The sequence below is a fragment of the Pistacia vera genome, unplaced genomic scaffold, assembly GCF_008641045.1.
Source record: "Pistacia vera cultivar Batoury unplaced genomic scaffold, PisVer_v2 Contig169, whole genome shotgun sequence".
NCBI lineage: Eukaryota > Viridiplantae > Streptophyta > Magnoliopsida > Sapindales > Anacardiaceae > Pistacia > Pistacia vera.
In genome coordinates, this window is record NW_022195779.1 from 1,180,189 (window position 1) to 1,200,117 (window position 19,929).

At 35.3% G+C, this 19,929-nt stretch overlaps 3 protein-coding genes and 1 non-coding gene across 5 annotated transcripts; 1 reads left to right on the plus strand and 3 right to left on the minus strand.

Annotated features, from left to right (window-relative positions):
- Positions 1 to 792: 792 nt before the first annotated feature.
- Positions 793 to 5,159, minus strand: LOC116125584 (protein WEAK CHLOROPLAST MOVEMENT UNDER BLUE LIGHT 1-like). Its single transcript, XM_031411287.1, has 3 exons — positions 4,883 to 5,159; positions 3,000 to 3,812; positions 793 to 2,830 (listed from the first exon to the last, which is right to left on the minus strand). The coding sequence occupies exons 2-3, from the start codon at positions 3,777 to 3,779 to the stop codon at positions 929 to 931; spliced, it is 2,682 nt and encodes an 893-aa protein (XP_031267147.1). The 5' UTR covers positions 3,780 to 3,812; positions 4,883 to 5,159; the 3' UTR covers positions 793 to 928.
- Positions 5,160 to 8,669: 3,510 nt separating this feature from the next.
- Positions 8,670 to 12,008, minus strand: LOC116125660 (UDP-glucuronate:xylan alpha-glucuronosyltransferase 2). 2 transcript variants are annotated; one of them, XM_031411383.1, is made up of 3 exons: positions 11,641 to 12,008; positions 10,897 to 11,530; positions 8,670 to 9,778 (listed from the first exon to the last, which is right to left on the minus strand). In XM_031411383.1, the coding sequence occupies exons 1-3, from the start codon at positions 11,833 to 11,835 to the stop codon at positions 8,835 to 8,837; spliced, it is 1,773 nt and encodes a 590-aa protein (XP_031267243.1). In that variant the 5' UTR covers positions 11,836 to 12,008; the 3' UTR covers positions 8,670 to 8,834. The 2 variants fall into 2 exon arrangements, with proteins under 2 accessions (XP_031267243.1, XP_031267244.1); XM_031411384.1 differs by having other exon boundaries at positions 11,636 to 11,751.
- Positions 10,260 to 10,332, plus strand: TRNAR-CCU. The gene has a single exon. It is a non-coding gene; the product is annotated as a tRNA-Arg (tRNA).
- A 1,109-nt stretch (positions 12,009 to 13,117) lies between the features above and the next one.
- Positions 13,118 to 17,274, minus strand: LOC116125670 (protein TIC 22, chloroplastic). The gene is made up of 9 exons (XM_031411395.1): positions 16,766 to 17,274; positions 16,590 to 16,652; positions 16,254 to 16,328; positions 15,939 to 15,989; positions 15,097 to 15,156; positions 14,908 to 14,979; positions 13,954 to 13,989; positions 13,696 to 13,881; positions 13,118 to 13,367 (listed from the first exon to the last, which is right to left on the minus strand). The coding sequence occupies exons 1-8, from the start codon at positions 17,132 to 17,134 to the stop codon at positions 13,789 to 13,791; spliced, it is 819 nt and encodes a 272-aa protein (XP_031267255.1). The 5' UTR covers positions 17,135 to 17,274; the 3' UTR covers positions 13,118 to 13,367; positions 13,696 to 13,788.
- Positions 17,275 to 19,929: the final 2,655 nt, after the last annotated feature.

The window sequence follows — 19,929 nt, forward strand, 5'->3', positions numbered from 1 at the left end:
TTTTTGGTTTTTAAATTGGTTGCTTGATGTAATACAATTGAAGCTTTTGAACGCAATTTGCAATAACTTTCTCTCAACTCTCTCTTTCCTTAGTATTCTTCAGTTAAAAAACCATCAAAAACGAAATCCTGCTTGCCGGATTCGAACAGCGACTAGAGTCTGCCGCTCTACCAACTGAGCTAAAGCCGGTAATACTTTCTTGTATCTTTCTACTTTATTCACCAATGAAATGACTAGACAAATTCATAGAACGGGCTTGTTAAAGATCGAACACGTTGGTGATAAATCCTGCCGGCGAAAACTGAAAAATTGGGCCTCCCTAGTTTCCTTCGGTTTCCCAAATATTTAATTGAAACTGAAATGAAGTACAATGTTATTACTAAAGAGTAAGAATAAGTCTATCCTTACAAAGACTTATACAAAAAAGCCTACAAAGTGAAGAAAAAAACAAAGAAAAAACGGAAAAAGAGAAAGAGAGAGAAAGAGAAATCATGAAGATCAAGGGTGGGAGTTGTCTTTGTATGCCTCCTTTGTATTTGTCTTTGTAAGACTAACACTTCTCAAAGAGTAAACTAGCAAAAATCCCAAATTCTTCCATTAAATAAGATAAAACTTTTACAATAGTTGAGGTTCAAACATTACAAACCTATACATCAGAGAACCATGCTACCTTTTTTCCGCCAACTAATTACAAATCACAAAGTTGTTTCCTTCTTCATATCCACCAATGAAACACAATCCTTTCTCTAAGCAAAGGTATAATAATCCAATCAATTTTATCATACACACAAATTACAACAATCCCCAGCATTTACATTCGAGTAAAATATTCTCAAGTATATCTAGTTTACATGGTCATTGTGAAAGAGAGAGAAAAAAAATCCCCAGAAAACAGGAAAAGTCACAACAGAAAATTTTCACATACTGCTCATGAAACATTTGACGCCTTAGATGCATGTGACCTTCTTCTGGCCAAAAACATAAAAAGACGTGGGAACAGTGACCTTTTCTTTTTCTTAGGAATCTTTGTTTCTGGAGATGAATCATTTTCAGTGTTACTTTCATGCGTAAATGAACTTCCATGCACATATGCCTTTGAGTTTGATATATGATTAACAGAAGCATCTGCCATGCGGTCATAGTTCTTTGATTCTTTCCTCCCCTCAAAACTAGGCCTTGGGCTTTTATTGGGGTTTATTCCTTGACCAGATTCAGCGGCTTTTCTTCGTTGCTCATGCTCAGACCTCCACTTTCTCAACTCCTGTTCAATACCCAACTTCCCTTCCTTGGCCTTCTCAGCCTTGTCCATTGCAATTTTCAGAGCTTCTTTTCTTGCAGCCATCTCCTTATTCACTTCTTCCAACTTCTCCAAGCTTTTCAATTCAGACTCTTTTGCTACCTCAATTTGAGAGATGGCAGCTGCCACCCTCATGTTGGCCTGCTCCTCTGCATCATGGGCACACTTGCTGAGCTCATAATACTCCTCTAAAGAAAGTGTAACACCAGTAGTAGGTGACTCCACATCATCGGTGCTCTGAGTTGTTTCACTCTCTTGCAGTGCTTTGACGGCAGCTAAAGCTAATTTTTCTGAAGCCTTGGCAGCCTCTATCTCCTTTTGAGCAGCTAGTAACCTACTCTCCATGGTACTTGCTCCAGCCTTTGCCTGCTCAGCTTCTTCCTTTGCCTTGTGCAGCTCTTCACGAGCCATCTGAGCAAGTGACTTTGCCTGGTCTGCCTCTTGTGCTGCTTTCTGTAGTTGCTTGGGAAGCTCCACCATCTTCTCCCGAACTTCTTTCTCTTTCATCTGAACAAGTGCTATCTCTGACTTGGTCCTGTCCAGCTCAGCTTCCAAAGAAGCAACTGCTACTGATGCCATTCCTTCTCTCTGCCTAATGTTGGCAAGAGCTGATTTTTCTTTTTCAAGCTCTGATTTTAAAGATATGGCTGCCACCTTCAAGCAATTCACGTCGGCAGTGGCTTTCTCAATGTTTAGTTTCACTTCTTCAAGTTCCTTCTTAGCTGATGCAACTGCTGCTTGTATGTCAGTATGAGATTTCCTCACTGGTTCCTCTAATACACCATTTGAATGTTCGTCTTCGTTAGTTTCCTCTTTGAATTTTGATTCCATATAAGCTGCTAGTTCAGCTTTCAAATCAAGTAGCAAGGCTGAAGCAGTGTCTAGTTTCGATTTGAGGTCCTTCGCTGAAAGAATTTGCTGGGTAAGTTTTTGGAGCTCCTCTTCTGCCTGCTTCAATTCCTTCTCCCAAAAGTGAGAATCTTGATCCCTGGCCATTGCTGCTCCTATTCTTTGCTCTTCGGCCTCCAGATGGGCAGCATGTGCAGACTCTAAGGACTCCTTTGCTGCAATCAGCTCAATAGTCAGCTCCTCCATTGTTTTTTCAACTTCCCTGGAAGCAGAAACTGCTGATTCTGCATTCTTTACAGCTATGTCTTTCTCAGACACCAAAGCAGCATAATCCTTGCGCAGTGATTCCAACTCTTCTTTTACAGATTTCAGCTCTGCAACTGCAGCTGTATGCCTGGCTTGAGCAACCTCAAACTGTGCCTTGGCTGCTACACTAGCATCATCAGCAATCCCTTGTTCCATTTCTTCCACCCTGAGTTTGGCTAGCTCAGAGTCTTGTTTTGCTTGCTGCTCTTCAGTTTGTGCCCTCTCCAGATTAAGTTTCAATTCTTCTATTAGTCTCTTCGTGTGGTCAAGCTCTTTCAGTACTTGGCTCTTTTCCTCTTCAGCAGCCTCTGACCTTTTCCTATACTCAGGTATCTCTTCTTGTGCCTTATCCAGTTCCTGCTCTACAAGCTTGCGTCTCTACATAGCCAAAGAAATTCAAGTCAATTTTAGTGGACATACATACCTATCAGTAAAGCACAATGACGAATATATTGCAACTTTCAGAATCAAGCATAGAAGAAATCAGATTAGACTCCTTTAAGCATTCATGCAAAAGACTAAGAAGAAGAAAGCACAAAACACATACCTCTACAGTTTGCATTCTATGGGCTTTCCAATCAACAATTCCTCCAAATTTGGAAACAGCCTCTTTAACAGACTCAAAAGGTGCGGTTGTATCAATAAGACCTCTCTTCATGTCAGCCTGATTAACAAGTGTAGGAGAACTGATACCATATCTAGGAGAATTGACATATTGTTTAGGAGAACTATAAACATGCTTAGGAGAATTCACAAGATGGCTGGGAGCATCCATAACATGTTTAGGAGAATTGACCATAGTTGGGGCTCTCACAGCAATGCTGGCAAGCTTTGCATGGGGTAGATCAAGATTATTGGATGGCTCTACCTGTCGGTCACTTCTAGAATCTAGTACCTGAGGAGAGGAAGAAGAGGGTATATTTCTATCCTCGGTATGATCATGGGAACCACCAACAGAGTGATCATGGGAACCACCAACAGAGCCAGGATCTTGGGATTTGCTTCCATCAGAGTTGTCATGCATGGCTTCAGTTTTTGAATCCTCCATCATTGTATCCCTATACTCTGTCTCCAATTGATTAGCTGAAACTGTTGAAGTTGTGGAATTGCCAGTTGAAAGAAATTGATCTTGTTCCAAAACTGAGTTATCAGCAGCATCATGTACCGGTTCTGATTTGGAATTGGAACTCTCCATATTTGACAACTCAGATGCTTTTCCATTGGTAACTGGAGCTGTTGGAGCTTCAGTGGAAGCATCATTATCAACTATGGGGGATAAAGAAGACTCTGGAGGTGGCATTTGGTCAGCAATTTTACTGTCCTCCATGCCAATAAAGTCTAAAGTAGTACAAGGACGGAACTGAAATCCAAATAATCATGAATCAGATAAATAAAAAAATAAAATTAACTATGACCAGTTAGATGACACAAAAATGTAGCATGAAATCACTGCCCAAATCATGTTAATTCCCCAGAATGCAGCTAACTTGGAAATTTAGGATAAGTTTTTGAATAAAGAAGTAAAACCAATTAGCTAAAGCACTTCAGTGATCAAGTCTATAACTTCCCAATAAGTAATCCACAATTAAACTCCAACTGATATTCTCAACCATCAGAATTGATTGATATATTCATTATTCAATAAAGAAACAATAGATTTTACCTGCACAGGAAACACAAAGGAATTATGATTACAGAAGTACGATGCTTCCACAACGATAGTTCCTCTATGCTCCTTCTAAACTGAATCTCTATGATTACAATATTTAAGCCCTTCCAAATGTGTCATACAAAGCGCTACAAGTAAATTAAAGGGTTTACCAACCATATTAACTAATTACTTAACTGGGAGCTAACTTCCTAAGACCATTATAGGCTTTGAGAATTGAAGCCAAATTTATATACTTTTCGCAAACTGAGATTCATTCTAAAGTTAAACATCATCACAGATTTCCAGATATTAATAAGGTCATCCTACTCTCTCTCCAACAACTCCATTCGTTTAGGCTGCTCCCATATTCTTCTCTATGCATAAACGAAACGACAATAAAGCTAGACTGCGTAAAGATATATATGTATGGAATTATTTTAGCAACTTCAAAAGGAATAAAGAGCAAATATATAATTAACTCAAAATTCATGCATCCTAGCGAAATCCAATCAGTTAACTAAGATTCCACTTCGGAATCAAACTGAGCATAAATTGAAAATAAATCCAGTTATTGATATCCTCACTTATAGCATCAGTCAACGCATAATTCTATCCAACTAGAAGCCAGGAATCAATGAAGAGACGTATTGAAAACTAAGAGTTTATTAAAGCTTTAATCAAGAAGTTAAGCAACGATTACACAAACAAGGTGATTAAGTAACAAACAGGATATGGTATCTCAAAAAAAAAAAAAAAAGGAGGATTAAAGAAAAACTTACCCAGATTATCCAGAAACCACCAGAGATATGAATCAAAGGGAAAAGATGATAATGATATCCAGAAATCCGCACTAACAGAAAAGGTACGAAAAATAAAAAATAGCAAATTCAAAAAAGTGGAGGTGTAAATTTTGATGTTAAAATTAGAATTGAGGAATTAACGGAGAGAAGACTTGGACACGTGCGTGGAGCCAGCCTCTTCTCTTACAGTCACAGACTAGATCTATCTGTACGCTCTCTCTGTCTCTGCCTCAAGATGATATTTTATTTTTTTATAATAAAACAAATTTATAAATAATTGGTGGTTTTCATGAAGAATGATTATTTTTGTAAAGGAATCTGAAAAGAAAATAAGTGTTTTGACCATAATGTCTGTCTGAGACAGGGTGGCTTCGGCTTTGGCAGCTCAGCTAGGCTCCTCTTGGTCTTGGTCCACCATTTTTCATCATCTCGGTTTATTTATTTAATTTTTTTTTCAGAAAAAAGAAATTCATCCACGTCTGAAATTAAATTAACACAACATCATAATGATTATCCTTTATAAAAAGGAAGTATATAATAAATAAAGAATACCAAACCCACCGCCCACCTTACTCTTCTTGTGAAGCGTGGATAAACTTCTCTGTACAAGGACCTTTATACCCTCCAAATCAAGTTCTATCTCCAAGTAAAGTATCATATAATGTGTGGGAAAAGAAAAGGGTAATTTAGTGACAAAAAACGTGTGAAAGCACCTAGAATTACGTTTGGACAGCGCAAGCGATCAGAATCAACATAATGACCAAAATATCCAAAATTGAGAGTACCGTTGGTGAGCGTGGCCAAGTCAGCGCCGATGGATTGAGTAAAATATAAAAGTTAGAGATTTGTGACTTAGGGTTTCGGAGTTGAATAGAAGTGAATCCCAAAGAGAAGCTGTGGAAGCAAGCAGGACAAAGCTGTGTGGGTATTGGGACTTGTGTTTGTGGAGAGCAATCTTGCACATAACTGAAAAACGTGTTATTGACGTGGAACTCCGACTGCTATAAAATACTTCAAACGGCCAGTTATTATAAACCAAATTTTGTTATTGATCATTTCAATAATACTCTTTCTTTTACTTCAATTAAAATTTTAATTTATAAAGCATGTGTTTTGCAAATTTAGTAGTTCAATCTATTAATTAACACATACTATAACTTGCTTAAAGCATGTATGTTGTGCAAGAATGTGCGAATAATTCGGAGTAAGATGTAATGCAGAATAATTTGTGAGATGATGATCAGATGGAAGCAAGCTATGATAAGAATTAAAGCGAGCTATCTAGGAGTTATCTTCCAAACCATGAATGAGTCTTATCTCTTTAAACTTATGTTATCTCTTAAAATATAGAAAAAAGATTATGAAATTGACTCCCTACAATCTCGGCATGATCACAACACCAAAAATCATAAGATTAACTTTTCAAAACGCAAGTCATAATCATGAGAATTACTCTTGTTTGTAATCGTTATCAACTTAACAGTATATAAACCCCTTTAAACTCATTGTAAAAGGGGTTATCGATTTGAGAGAGAGAGGGAGAGAGAGTGCTTATTTTTGTAATCAAATATGTTAATAAGATAACAGTAGATATAAGCTTGAAATTTACCTCGTTGAACCACCTTAAAAGTTATTTTGCATTTAATTTCACTAATTCTATTTTCTACTATTGATTATTCATAACCACGCAGTCATCTTATTCGATTTCGTTAAGGTCAATCGAATATCTCTAGTTATTGAGAATTTTCATAACAACAACGTAAAAATTAAAATCTTCATATGTAATGTAATCAATAATAACAAAATTTTGATAATGAAAATATTTCCTAAATATAAGTAGGCATTATTGTTAATTAACTGTAAAACATGAAACGACTATTTATTTATCTATGGAGAAGGGAATATTACACATATGAATTTAGTGATGGCAATGGGCCGGGCCGGGACCGGGTACCCCTTGGCTCAGGCCCAAGCCCGACCTCATGACACAAGCCCAAGCCTGGCCCGAGCCCGTTACGGGTATGATAGACAAAACCCAAGCCTGGCCCGACGGGTTTTTTATAACCGCAGGCCCGGCCCAAGCCCGCTTTTTTTAATAATGTTTATTTTTAAATATTAATAAATTTCAAATTTTTTTATATTTTTAATTTTAGAAATAGTTTTTAAATATTAATTGAAGCTATTTTCGCAAATAATTTAAGCAATAAGTGAGCAATTAAAACTCCATAAAATTTGATTATACTAATTTTTTAGCTGTGCATAATATGTTACGGTGAAATCCACTTTTATAAGTTGAACAAAATCCATTTAACTCATTTAAAGGCAATTTTAACATGTTAAACCTTCAATATGGGATGAAAATTGAGGTTAGAGTTTGGGAAAAATGGATATATATATGTAGAATAATATTGTGATTAAATATATAGTATAAGGGTAAATTAGTAAAATTAATACTAAAATTTTTGGGGACGGGCCAGGCCGGGCCGAGCCTAAAGATATACCCATGCTCGGCCTGTACCCCAGGTCGGGTCTTAAAATCAAGCCCAAGCCCGCGAACCTTGGATAAAGCCCACCCCTTTCGGGTCAGTCGGGTATCCGAAAATGTCGGGCCCATTGCCATCTCTACATATGATACTGGTGTAATATGCAATTATGAATTCTATGTCGGCCCATCAAGGCCACACCATGATGACGAGCTGAAGCCCAACACTTTAAAGAGAAAATAAAATGGACGTCCTTCCAAATATGATCAATCAAACAAAGACTAATTAAGAAAGCAAATGATAAAGTTTAATTAGAAATTAGAGGTTTCCGTGTGAGTGATTTGTGGTTTTGTTTTTAATATTGATTAGAGTAGCATTAGTTATCAACTGATCTAACCACAACCACTACTCGGAAAATATATTTATTTTTGTTAGGACTAATTAAGCATATATATTCACTTTCACAACTAATGGTAGTTGAATTATTTAACTTTATATTGACTCTACAATTAATCTTTTTTTAATTTAATGTGTTATCGCTTTCTATAGGCCCTAATAATTCCATATAAATACATAAACACAGTGTGTTAGGTGTACCAAAATAAGATTTTTGCTTAAACCAAACTTTGATTTAAGCATTATTCTCTCAATTCTCATCTATTTGTTACACTGCACCAATCATCATTTTTTTTTCTCTTAGATGTTCTGGGATGATAGAGACCGTTAAACAGATTCTATAATTACCTTTTGGAAATCGTTAACAAATTAACCAATCACCTTTATCTGTCACTAATTTTACCTCCTCTTCTAATTATATTTTTTAAGAACCCCAACGGAATTTTGACGTGCCTCTTCTACTATGTCTCTGTCATCCCTCACCTGCAGAATACCTAATCCACAAATATAAAGCAACTGCAATCACATGAATAATTTTATACAGATTAGAGATAGAGGCATATTTATTTATTTTGTTTCTACCTAATACTTAAAAATACTAACCATTAACAATCACTTTGGGGTCATCTATCATATTTGTGGTTTATCTTGAAATATTGAATTTATAAAGTGTTCAATAGACTTCAGAGATTAGTTGAGATGTTTGCAAGTTGAGTCGGACACTCCAATTATAAAAAAAAATAAATACCAACCATTGCTTTGTAACAATCTTAATTTATCACAAATTAAAATTTAATTAGCCTATTTTATTTTTTTAAAATGTCTTGAAAGGCAAATTCAGCAAGCATTGTTTGCGGCATTTGCATCAATACACAAACCCTACAAATTATATTTCCTTGATGAAAAAACACAACTCATTGATTCCTCATGCAAATTCTATTCACACATAAATTACATGGAACGAAAGCATTCCATATATATGGTTATATATTGTTCTACAAATGGAACAAAAATATATAAGAAAGGGAAAAAAAACTCATGGCACATTGGATCTAATCAATCAAATGAGACTGTCTAGGATCTGTAACATTGATACTCCAATGCTTATTTGGTACCCCCGCCTCTCTAGCTTTCTTTCTGTCCCAATCCAGCTCAATCCTCCTTTGCTTCGTTATCCCACAAAACTTCTGCAGCTTCTCATCCATGGCATCGTGCAGTTTCCACCACCTCTCATGTGCCACATCACTAGCATAAACATGTTGATTCTCAATATCCCAATTACAATCATAATCTCTGTAACATAACCAAGGCTTCAAACCTAAATAATGAATCGAATAAAGTTTTGGTGGATCTGCCCCAAACAAATGGTTTTTAACACTAGCCTCCAACGTTGTATTAGCCCAGAAATTCTTTAGAAAGTTCACTCTTCTCGGCAATCGATGCCACCACACGAAAACTTCATTAAGGAAGCCTTGGTCACCGCCATTGTATGAAACAATTTCTTTACGTCGGTTCATTAATATTCGAAATGTGCAATTTGAGGGCTCAATGACCATGATACCCGAATTAAAGATCCATATATCATTACCTGTGGCTGAAAGTTGAGGAAAATGGAAAAGGAGATCCAGGTTACGAAAAACAGTAATATCGGCGTCAATGAATATGATCTTGTCATAGTCTGTGAGTTGCCATAGCCTGAACTTGCTATAATTATACTCATTGTATGTACCCTTTTCAGCCATAGGATTACGAATTCTTTTGATTATTCGAATCTTCCAACCGGCTGCAGCGAGGGCCTCACGTTTGGGGATAGAGATGGACTTATCAATGAGAAGAACAAGGTCCCTTTTGGTGCCCGTTTTCAGGAGACTTTGAGCTAGGGTTATAGCACCACAAACGTATGTTTCCTTGGAATGAAGAACCGTGGCATAGGCTTCACGTTTGACTATCTTTGTGGCACTCTTTATCTTAGAAAGATCGTAGACTTCGTCGTTTCCTGAGATCAATAATATATGTTTTCTCTTTAATTTATTAAATAGTAATAAAATCATGAAGTACTTAATTGATTCATTAATTATGTTTGAGTAACGCTTTAAAAATTATATTATAACTAAACATAAATATCGAAAACTTTAAGAAAAATAGATAAAAATGAGAATTACGATGTTTGACGGGTGTCTATGTTTAAACATTTAATTAAAGCTAGGGAAAAGTAAGACAACTAAAGCCCAACCACTGCATCCTAAACTTTAGTAGCAAGCAAAAGCAGTCATTTTTGACATCCACATCAATTAACCAAAAGTCAAACCAAACCATGAACTAAGACAATTAGGCTATTTGCTTTCTCATACACATGGTAAATTGTTCATTCCTTGTGTTTTCTAACGACCCCAGTGACTGAAAATAAGAAACCAACATCAAATTGTCAACTAGAGTATCCTTGAAATTGTAATCTAGAAGATCGAACCCATTAACAAGCGCCTGTAGCTCAGTGGATAGAGCGTCTGTTTCCTAAGCAGAAAGTCGTAGGTTCGATCCCTACCTGGCGCGTTATGTTTTTGTTTTTCTTTATTTTGACCCTTTCCCTTATTCTCTTTTAACCATTGTTCTTCATTTTTAACCTATTCTCTTGTAACCATTTTTCTTCGTTTTTTTTCCCTTTCCTTTATTCTCTTTTAACCAATTTTCTTCCATTTTAACCTTTCATTTTTCTTTTTAAATTTGACAGTTTTTTAAAGTTTAAACCCTTTTTCTTCTAGTTTTGACCTTTTTCACTTTTAACCCTTTTTCTTCTCATTTGACCTTTTTAACCCTTTTTTTTTCTGGTTCCAGAGTTTCTTTTTTCGCTATTTCTCGTTTTTTTTTTTTTTTTACACTTTTCATTTTTAACCCTTCTTCTTCTTCTAGTTTGACAGTTTATTTATCTATGTAAACCCTTTTTCTGGTTTTGTTTTTGGCTAATATTTTGACAGAATGTATGCCCTTTTTTCGAGTTTTAGACATTTTGGACAGAACATAATACTTATTTCTTCTAGTTTTGGACAGTTAATTACGTTCAGCCATGTAAAAAAAATACATAAAATACTTAAAAAAAGAGTAGAGTTGAAGGCATACCTTGTCCCCACAAAGGCAAAGACAATTTACAAGACCCAACAGGCAATGAAACCTTCTGTTCCAACCTCGCTATCTCAGGCATATAGTACCACCAATCACCTTCCTTTCTTACCAAGTCATCGCATCGAAATAGCTCCAACATTGGCCGGCATTTACTCCAAAACACCACTTTTGTCCTCCAATCCCAATCTCTCTTCCCTTTCTTCACTGCCAAATTCGCCACTATTAGATGAACTTGAAGCCTAAACACCTCTCTCTGCCATCCTTCTTCCGGGAACTTGCATGGCAATTTAGCCACTATTATGTCCATGTTATCATATATTTTGTAATCTGGCATTGGTATCTCAGGACACGTTGGAGTGTCATTCTCTTCCTCCTCATCTATCCATTCAGGAAACAAATCCGGCCATTTGAAATACTTTGATACCCTTTCAAAATCCACTGATATTGTTTCTCCATATATTTTCCATTCACTAATATCATATTCATCCATATTCAACATTCCAATCTTCATTCCTCTCCCTACTTCAATCATGAAATTTGGAACCCCAATCTTTGTCAGATTCCTTTTAGGCTTTGGCTCATTGGCTTGAATATCTTCAAAGATCGCCTCCATCTTCATGCTTTTTTCCACCTACAGAGAATTAAAATTTTAAGCAAATGGGCAATCCCAAAAAAAAAATATATATCATACAATTCTACAATTATAACTAAAAACTTACTAACTTGGGTGGCTCACCTTACCTTGTGATGGCACTCGCGCAATGAGCACCTAACAAGAGATGCAGCATTCTCAAAGTAGACAGTAGAAGATGGCTGGAGAAAAAGACCTACATATATAATCAGAAAGAAAGCAAGGAACAACAGGTTGATTCTGATAACCAAAGCCTTTGAGGCAGTGGCCTTCATCATCTTCTGAAGACCAAGCCCCTCACCCATCTCAACCAAAATCTCCTAACCACCAAAGTAGGCTCTCTCCTACTTTGTGTAGGTTTAAATTTATGGTATTTGACAATTTAAAATGAGAATTGATTACCAATTTTAATGAGGATTTGGATGTAGTAAGTTAGAGATTTCGAGAGCGTAACTACTAGAGATGAAAGACCATTTAAAGATCTCCAACTGTCGCCTCCTCGTTTATATAGAATTTTGATTTCCTTCCTTTAAAGACAAAGAGGTCGCGGCAAATGAAGCTTCACTTCTATCCGAATCCTTGGCTGATACTATTTTTCATATATCCCATTTTACCCCTACCTTTTCAGACACCAAACTTGCATTGTATTGTTATTGGGTCTTCAAAAGGGATTTCCCACAAGCAAAACGTGGAGTTTTTGAACTTCTTAATGTCAATTTTAGTATAAAAAAGAGGTAAATGAAGGAATATAATGGTAAAAGAAAAATAAGAGAAGGATACTTTGGTAATTACGCGCTAGGGCTGTAGAAGTGGGCAGGCCCAGCAACAACCATTCGGTTGCCCTATCAACTTCTGCAATGCAATGAAATATCGCTTTTATTCGTTACAAAATGGGGAGGCTCCACCAATCTTTTTTTTTCTAATAAACCAGTTGTCATTAAATCTCATTGGGAAACATAATTAGGTTTTAAGGTTAGACATCTGCACAACTCAACAATAAATTTGATTTAAGGTCATGTTTTACCTGATTAACCATGGGAAAGGGTATGGTAAACTATCATAATTTCATCTAAATGTCAACTTCTTGATAATTAGACCGACTCCCACTGGGGTCTATATAGTAGGCCAGCTGCCTATTGCCTCATTGTTTTGTAATAGAAAAACTTAAAAACAAAAAGTACTCAAATATCGTTTTATAATAAATTAGAAACACAAATGCCGTGTTGTTTTAACCCATTATCGCCATATTTCTTTCAACATAATCTTGAAATCAGATTAATATGTTAAGAACGTGAACACTGAATAGACTCTTTGATGTGTTTATAAGAAGGAAGCGAGACGGAGAGTCAATTGCATTAGGTTGTTTTGAGAATTATTTTATTTTATTTTGTGTGTGTGTGTCTGTGAGATAACAGGGCACGCCATCTAATGAATTGCAGATTAACCGAGTTATAATGTCATATCTGTTTGATTGTCTAAATAATATACGGTTGTTGACCCTCGTCTTTCTCTACTCAACCTAAGGTATCGATATACATATAAGTGTATAATGTTAAGTTGTCCTAAAAAATACCCACACGGACATCATGGCAACAAAAGCAATAACTTAATTAATCGAGCATCAATTATAACGAAGAAGCAAAACAATTGTGTACGTTCACAATGAAAACTGCTGAGCTTACTAAAAAGTTATCACTTATTTAGCAAAACTATCCAGTAGGGGTTGATAGTTTAGCAAGTGGTCTTCACAAATCAAATGCCACACACGTTCCAACTAAAGTAAAACGCTGCAAATACTCTCCAATCATTGTCTTGGGCGACATCAATATGTCAAAGCCTGGGAATAATGAACATTCATGTAGTCAATTCACAATACAATAGTTTCGATCTCAAAAGAACCAACCGCATGAAGAAATGATCTAACAATACTACAACATTGTAGCGAGTTCCCATAATCCAACCATGTAAAAGTGGGATTTCACTCTATCATTGAATTGAAAGTTAGTTGGTTCACTTTTTGGGTTATTTATTGTTTTCAACTGAAAATGTATCCTTTTCTTGTATCTTAATGCTACTCCAGTGACTGTCAAAGAAAAATTTCCCTAAAAGATAGTAAAAAGAAAGTGAGATGGGAGGATATTCATTGATCAGTCATAATTGCTGACCTGAGATGCTATCAGCCTGGAATGGATATATTGCTTTGTTCTCTCCTTTCTGTCCTTTCATATTGTCAGTTGAACTTAAAAAAATCCAAAAGCTCATACTTTTGCCACCTCTTGGATGTGTTGTGAATGGTTTTTACCAGGTGGAATGAAAATCAGATCTTCCCAGCCAGAGTTCTTCTCACTCATCTACAGCAGACAAAAAGAAATAATAAACAGTCCAAGTTTAATATCATTACTTATGATTATCAGACTCATTACCTCCATTTTCTTTAGAACATCTTCCAAACTTCCAACCTGTTTAAACAGAGTCAAATATTGAGCATGATAATGTGCCAAAAGAAATACATCGACCAGACAGTTTTTCCATAGTCAGATCTAGGTAGGTATTACATATAGATAATTAAGAAGATTTTAATTTTCCTTGGGGCATCAAATTATCATAGTTTATTACTTCAGCTACAGAATTGTTTCAACTGTTTAGATACTTTTCTTTTGTGGAGGTTTAGTGGAATAGTATCTAAATGATAGTAGCATAGCATGAAAACAGGTCTTGCAAAAGCCAATCCTTTGGTGGAAGCATAGCAATGAAACTTTAACTATCACTGATCAAATAAGTTGATATCTACAACATCATTATTTAATTGACCATGTTGCTTGTTAGTCAAATCAACTGTTTGACCAATAAAATACTAGAAGCCTTTGGATTCTAAAGAACGGAGTAAGAGAAATATGATCCTTTGACATTCAGAACTTATGTTATTACAGTCTAATAGGGCCCGATTTTATGACTTGACAATAAATCCGAGAATAGCAAACTTTTGCTTAAACAAAATACCAAATTCCACTTTCTCATCAAACTTTTAGTTCATTACCTAACATTTGATTTTACCCCATTTTCTTTCTCATGACTGATCACCAACTATTGAAACAAAGGAAATAAAATGAAGAGTGTTGAAAACATCATATAAGACATGGAAGTTGGTGCTCAAAAATTGTTTAACATAAATTTGCGTTGTTTCTAAGTCTATGTGCATGCAGGTGGTGCCAGTCAGAAATAATGCATAGATGGTTTTGAAGCACTCATGGCAGTCATCCAAACTCATAAATTTACAGCCATTTTTCCCCACATGTTCCTTATTCCTTTGAGTTTTTTAATTATTATGCTATATGAGCACCAAAATAGCAAATGAAAGCAATGATACATTTTTATACCATTATATGTTGAGAAACACCAGACCCTCTTGACGCCCTGGAAACCTTTGAGAGTTCTTTTTCTATATCTTCCTGCATAAGAAACAACAAGGAATAGCTAGTACCACAGGCACTTGTAACAGCATCTTACCAAGGTGTTAAGTTCCAATCAACATAAAACATCCACCAAGAACTCCAGGGTCAACAAACCTTTTGGAAAAATACTGGGCAATAACGCTTGTTTTTCTTCCTCACAACCAGAAGGTCAGACTGCACGCACAGAAATAATGGAAATTGAGAGAAATCACATGACATCTATCCAGAACAATGCAAAACTGAAATGAATGCTCAGATACACATCTGCACGCACATAGCAAACAAAACTTACCAAAATAGTTCCATGCACAACAACGTGGCCAAAGATGTCCAATGCAAAATGCTACAGCTTGGGCATTGATTGATGATTTCATGTTATACTTGCAAAACAATCATAGGAGACTGAAGAACAGTTTTATTTTTCTTTTCTTTTGTGTCTAAAACATTCTAAAATTCATTTGGATATCAGTCATGGACTAATTGGTACCAATCCATGGCCAATGGGGCACAGGAACTCTCCTTACTAAATTCCAATGGCATGGCCCATTTTGACACGATTTGATAAATTCATCATAAATTTCTAATCTAGTAAGAAAATTCATCTTAGATAACCTTTAAGGAATGTCTCCAGAAAACAAATACCTTCAATTACCAAATTAAAACAAGATTTACAAAGATTTTGCTGATTAAACAATACTCATAAGAATAAAGATTACAGTACGATATGCAGAAAATTGGGGCCTTCATTCAAATTAATGTGAATATAAAAAAAATAAGCCAGGGTCAATATGAATGTATTCTGCATACAAATTCATGTGTATCTCCATGTTGAAGCCAGCTATATGACAAATTAAAGGCTAGAGGTGTTCAATTTATAGAACTAAGAACTTGTTGGAAATGTGTCCACTTTCAGAGACATTAGACATTAGACATATTCATATAATTAAATAGCATACCTGAAAAACAGGAACTCCATCAAAGCCAGTTCTAATATCAATCGCTTTCATCTGATAATCATGAAAGTATTATTAGTATCCCTTATTCTAGTTCAGCTAAACTAGAAGTGTTTTAGTCATTTCATTTCAAATTATATTGATTTGACACAGCCTTCCAAACTGAAATGAGTCAAATAACTAAAGAAACTTGCTAGCATGATGAGAAAATGCATAACCTATAAGTGCTAAACTGTCACCTCAAAACTTAAATAATAAACACTCTCACTCTTTCAAGTAAGAAAAAACGCTAACATTCAACTTATATAATAAAATCACCTCTAATGCATTCTTTATCTGAACTGGATCAGGCAAAAAACGGAATGCAATTCCTTCAACCTTCAACATGTAAACCTGTAGTATCAAAATTACAAAAACTCATATTATTCAAAATATAGATTAAATATCAATACATAATCAACCTCACACTTGTAGGCTGTGAAAGGATGATGTAGGTAACTTTAATTGTGTCCATGCTCCAGATTATTTAGTCAGAAATTAAATGTTCATATAATTAATCTCACATACAATAAAAACATTCTTCGAAACACTTTTTCAACACAGCCTAACAATTATAACATAAAGCTTAAAATAACCTAGCACCAACAAACTGACCTGGTCAAGAGTAATGGGAACAACCTTAGCCGCACTTCGAAGCTCTCTCTTTCGCAAGCGTACCTAAATATCACCAAAGATAATTTATCGACAAAAAAAAAAAAAAAATAATAAAAAAAAAAATCAGCTGAAACAAAACCGATAAAGAGCAGAAAACACAAATTTCGAAGATTAACCTGAGCAAGAAATGCCTCGGCATCTTCCTGTCGAAAGCAAAGCAAGCCAATGGACTTGGCTCCATTTGGATCCGAAATAAGCACAAACTCATTGTTAGAATTGCTAACAGTATACACTGCCGTGCCGGCAAGGGTTTTCGCGACAAAATCAGAGCTGAGTGTTGCAGCGACGGCCTGCTTGGGCTGTGAGAGAGATGCAAACGGCGGCAGAGATTGACGGTGAAGCCTGGCGGTTAAGGTTGCGGCTAGGCGCTTGGTGTCGTCGAAGCGGCTTGATAGTTCAGAGCAGAGGCGGAGGCAGTTTTGGTGGATGAAGGTTGAGAAGGATAATAGAGGGTTCGTGTGTACTTGGGATTTTGGAAATTCCATTTTTCAAACAACAAAATTTGTATCCTTGGACGAATCAACTCAACCAACTACGAGTTCAGCGGACGGGAGAGTTGCCATTTTTTTATTTGCTTTAGTTATCAGGAGAGCGAGTGCTCATGTGGGCCTGTGTCTTGGGCCTTCTAGAGTCAATCTTCTGGAATGGTTTGGCATATCTGAACTATCTTTGTGCTTAGAGTTGGTCTGCTAATATCAAGTTGAAATACTGATGTTGTCACAATTCATTATAAAAGTAGTAGTATTATTATTTCAAAGATATAATGTTATACTTGTGAAATTAAGATACAAATATTGATATAACTAACAATTTATTTGATATGTTTACTTCATTATTTATACAGTGTTAACAAATCAATTCTGGTGTTATATGATGTTTATTACTTCAATAAGTAAGTCCTACTTGAAAAACAATATTTCAAATTTTTATTTTTCCTGAATTCATTACTACTCGTGTTCAATATTATATTTGCCGTATACGTGTTTCATTCAATAAAACACCCAAATGCTTTAGTTTTTAGTTCTTAGCCAAGCTTTGCCGTGATAAATTCCATTCAGGATGCGATTTAAATATATATGAACAGTCAACATTCCAAATTCCACACATGAAAAATGATGTAAAGAAGACCATATTTAAACCCATTGTAATAAGCCATCGAAATAGACAATTGTGCAGGTAAAGGTAGAAAGAATATTATCTTTAAAGATTTAATAATAAATACGAACCAATTTTGTTTTTAAATGATGGAGAATCTTATTGCATTTTAATTTATAGGCCAATTTCGTTGTTAAATGATGGAGAATCTCATTGCATTTTAATTTCTAGGCTTTTAGCTGGCCTTGGATTGGATGCCCTTAAAGAATGAATAAAATTAGAAACATTATCAATAAGTTAAGTGAATTGTTACGCTAATTTCTCTCGAAGATTAAAAAGAAAGAATAAAATTGAAAACATTTTAAATAAATTAAATGGATTGTTAAGATAATTTATATCGAAGATTAATCGAAATACGTGTAAATTAGCGGTTAGGCTAAACACCTTGATTAAAAAAAAGAATCTTCAATAAGCTGGTTTTCTTAATGACAATACTTTATAGTTGGTCACTTTATTCTTCTATTAGAGTGTTATATTTGTGCTTTGTTTATTCATTGCATTGGGCTAGAACCTTGGCAATAACTAATACAAAACGCGTCTTTGATCTGACCCTTATTACTACTTTATCTAGTATAAAAGAATCTGTTTGCTTGGTTCTTCCTCACCGAACAAATTACATTTCACCTGCACTTCTGTAGCCAACACATTATTAATTAAGATGCCGGTGTATCTGAGCAGAACTGCAAACTTTCTTCTCACAGAAGAGCAGCTAAAGGGTCTTCTTAAGAGATATGATATTAATGGGGATGGCCGGTTAAGCAAGAAAGAACTTCAGGTAGCCTTTCGTGGGTTGGGTTTAAATTTTAGTGGGTTTAGAGCCAGACGAGCTTTGCAACACGCTGATGCTGATAATGATGGATTCATTACAGACGAAGAGATGAAGGAGCTTATCACATACGCAGCCAAATGGGGATTTACCGTAAACTAGAGTAGCTATATTACACATTTATGATGTTTCAGAGATGGCTATATCACTTCTTGTGCTGCTACTCTAGCGCACTTTGCGACTTCTTTGTTTAATTTCTCATTTATTTTCTATAATTGTAGTATAAACACTTTTTTGGCTGTGTTTATAATACAGCATGTAAAAGCAATCTTATAAATTTTCCGTTTCTGGTTTGTGAGTTTTTTAAAAACATTGTTACAGCACTGTGCTTCCAACTTCCAAGTCCATTTCAAATAAATTATATGAAATAAAATTGTACCCTCTCTAATACTCCATAGATATCGTTGTATTTTTCCACTCTTATAAACCTTAAGTTGTGGACTCAAGTAATTTTTCCTATTATATCTTAGAAGGATAAGATAAGAAATAAAGCTCCCTTTTATTCTTACCAGCAAGGCTGATGATCATGAGAAAAATATTTCAAATTTATATGATCCATTAATTCTTGTACCACTTGAATTAGTTTTCTTTGGTTTTCGTCTCTAAAGGCCTCACAGAGAAGCAACAGATGATAATTATATATCGATGAAGTTTCTCCGATTTAGATATAACCTGAAAAGAAATTAGTATACCAACAAGTTGAGTCAATAATAATGAATGTATATCATATCAAGACTCTTATACAAACCACAAAGAAACAGAAGTACCGATTCAATTGAACTAGCTAGCTTTCTAAGCACATAACACAAGGGAGAAAAAAAAGAAAGTAGAATAAAACACCACTTCTTTGCATATAGTCTTTTGAATGGATGGTGATTCAATGCTGGTAGCTAATTCCATTTGGAGCAAAGTCCAAAGCGATCCATCTCGTTTTCATAAATAGATTTATCTCCGTTGATATCTACTTTCTCGATTGCTTTATGAACTATTCAGTTCAAGCGAGTCTAGTTAGTAAATTTATGTTTTATACGTGAATTATACGTCCAACCATATAATTTGCATATAAAACACAAATTTCTGTATTTTATAAGTACAGTCGAATTATATGCCACAGTCATATAATTCGCGTATAATTCTCATACGATTACCGTATTTTTAAAAAATAAAATTTTCTTATTTAATGAGCCAAAACAATGTCGTTTTAGGTAGAGTTGGTTCAAAACTCAAATGAAATGAAATTACTCTCTTCTTCAATTCTCTTCGTTTCTTTTTTGGCGCCCTCTTCATCTCTTCTTCTTC

Excerpts from the sequence above, each read along its gene's own strand:
- LOC116125584 (XM_031411287.1), bottom strand. The coding sequence starts at position 3,779 with ATGGAGGACAGTAAAATTGCTGACCAAATGCCACCTCCAGAGTCTTCT. Across the intron at positions 2,831-2,999 it reads ATAGAATGCAAACTGTAGAG|AGACGCAAGCTTGTAGAGCA; the intron begins GTATGTGTTTTG and ends TTGGCTATGTAG.
- LOC116125670 (XM_031411395.1), bottom strand. The coding sequence starts at position 17,134 with ATGGAATTTCCAAAATCCCAAGTACACACGAACCCTCTATTATCCTTC. Across the intron at positions 16,329-16,589 it reads TTCCCATTACTCTTGACCAG|GTTTACATGTTGAAGGTTGA; the intron begins GTCAGTTTGTTG and ends TTGATACTACAG. Across the intron at positions 14,980-15,096 it reads GCCCAGTATTTTTCCAAAAG|GAAGATATAGAAAAAGAACT; the intron begins GTTTGTTGACCC and ends TTTCTTATGCAG.
- LOC116125660 (XM_031411383.1), bottom strand. The coding sequence starts at position 11,835 with ATGGGTGAGGGGCTTGGTCTTCAGAAGATGATGAAGGCCACTGCCTCA. Across the intron at positions 11,531-11,640 it reads TGCGCGAGTGCCATCACAAG|GTGGAAAAAAGCATGAAGAT; the intron begins GTAAGGTGAGCC and ends AATTCTCTGTAG. Across the intron at positions 9,779-10,896 it reads TTTGCCTTTGTGGGGACAAG|GAAACGACGAAGTCTACGAT; the intron begins GTATGCCTTCAA and ends TATTGATCTCAG.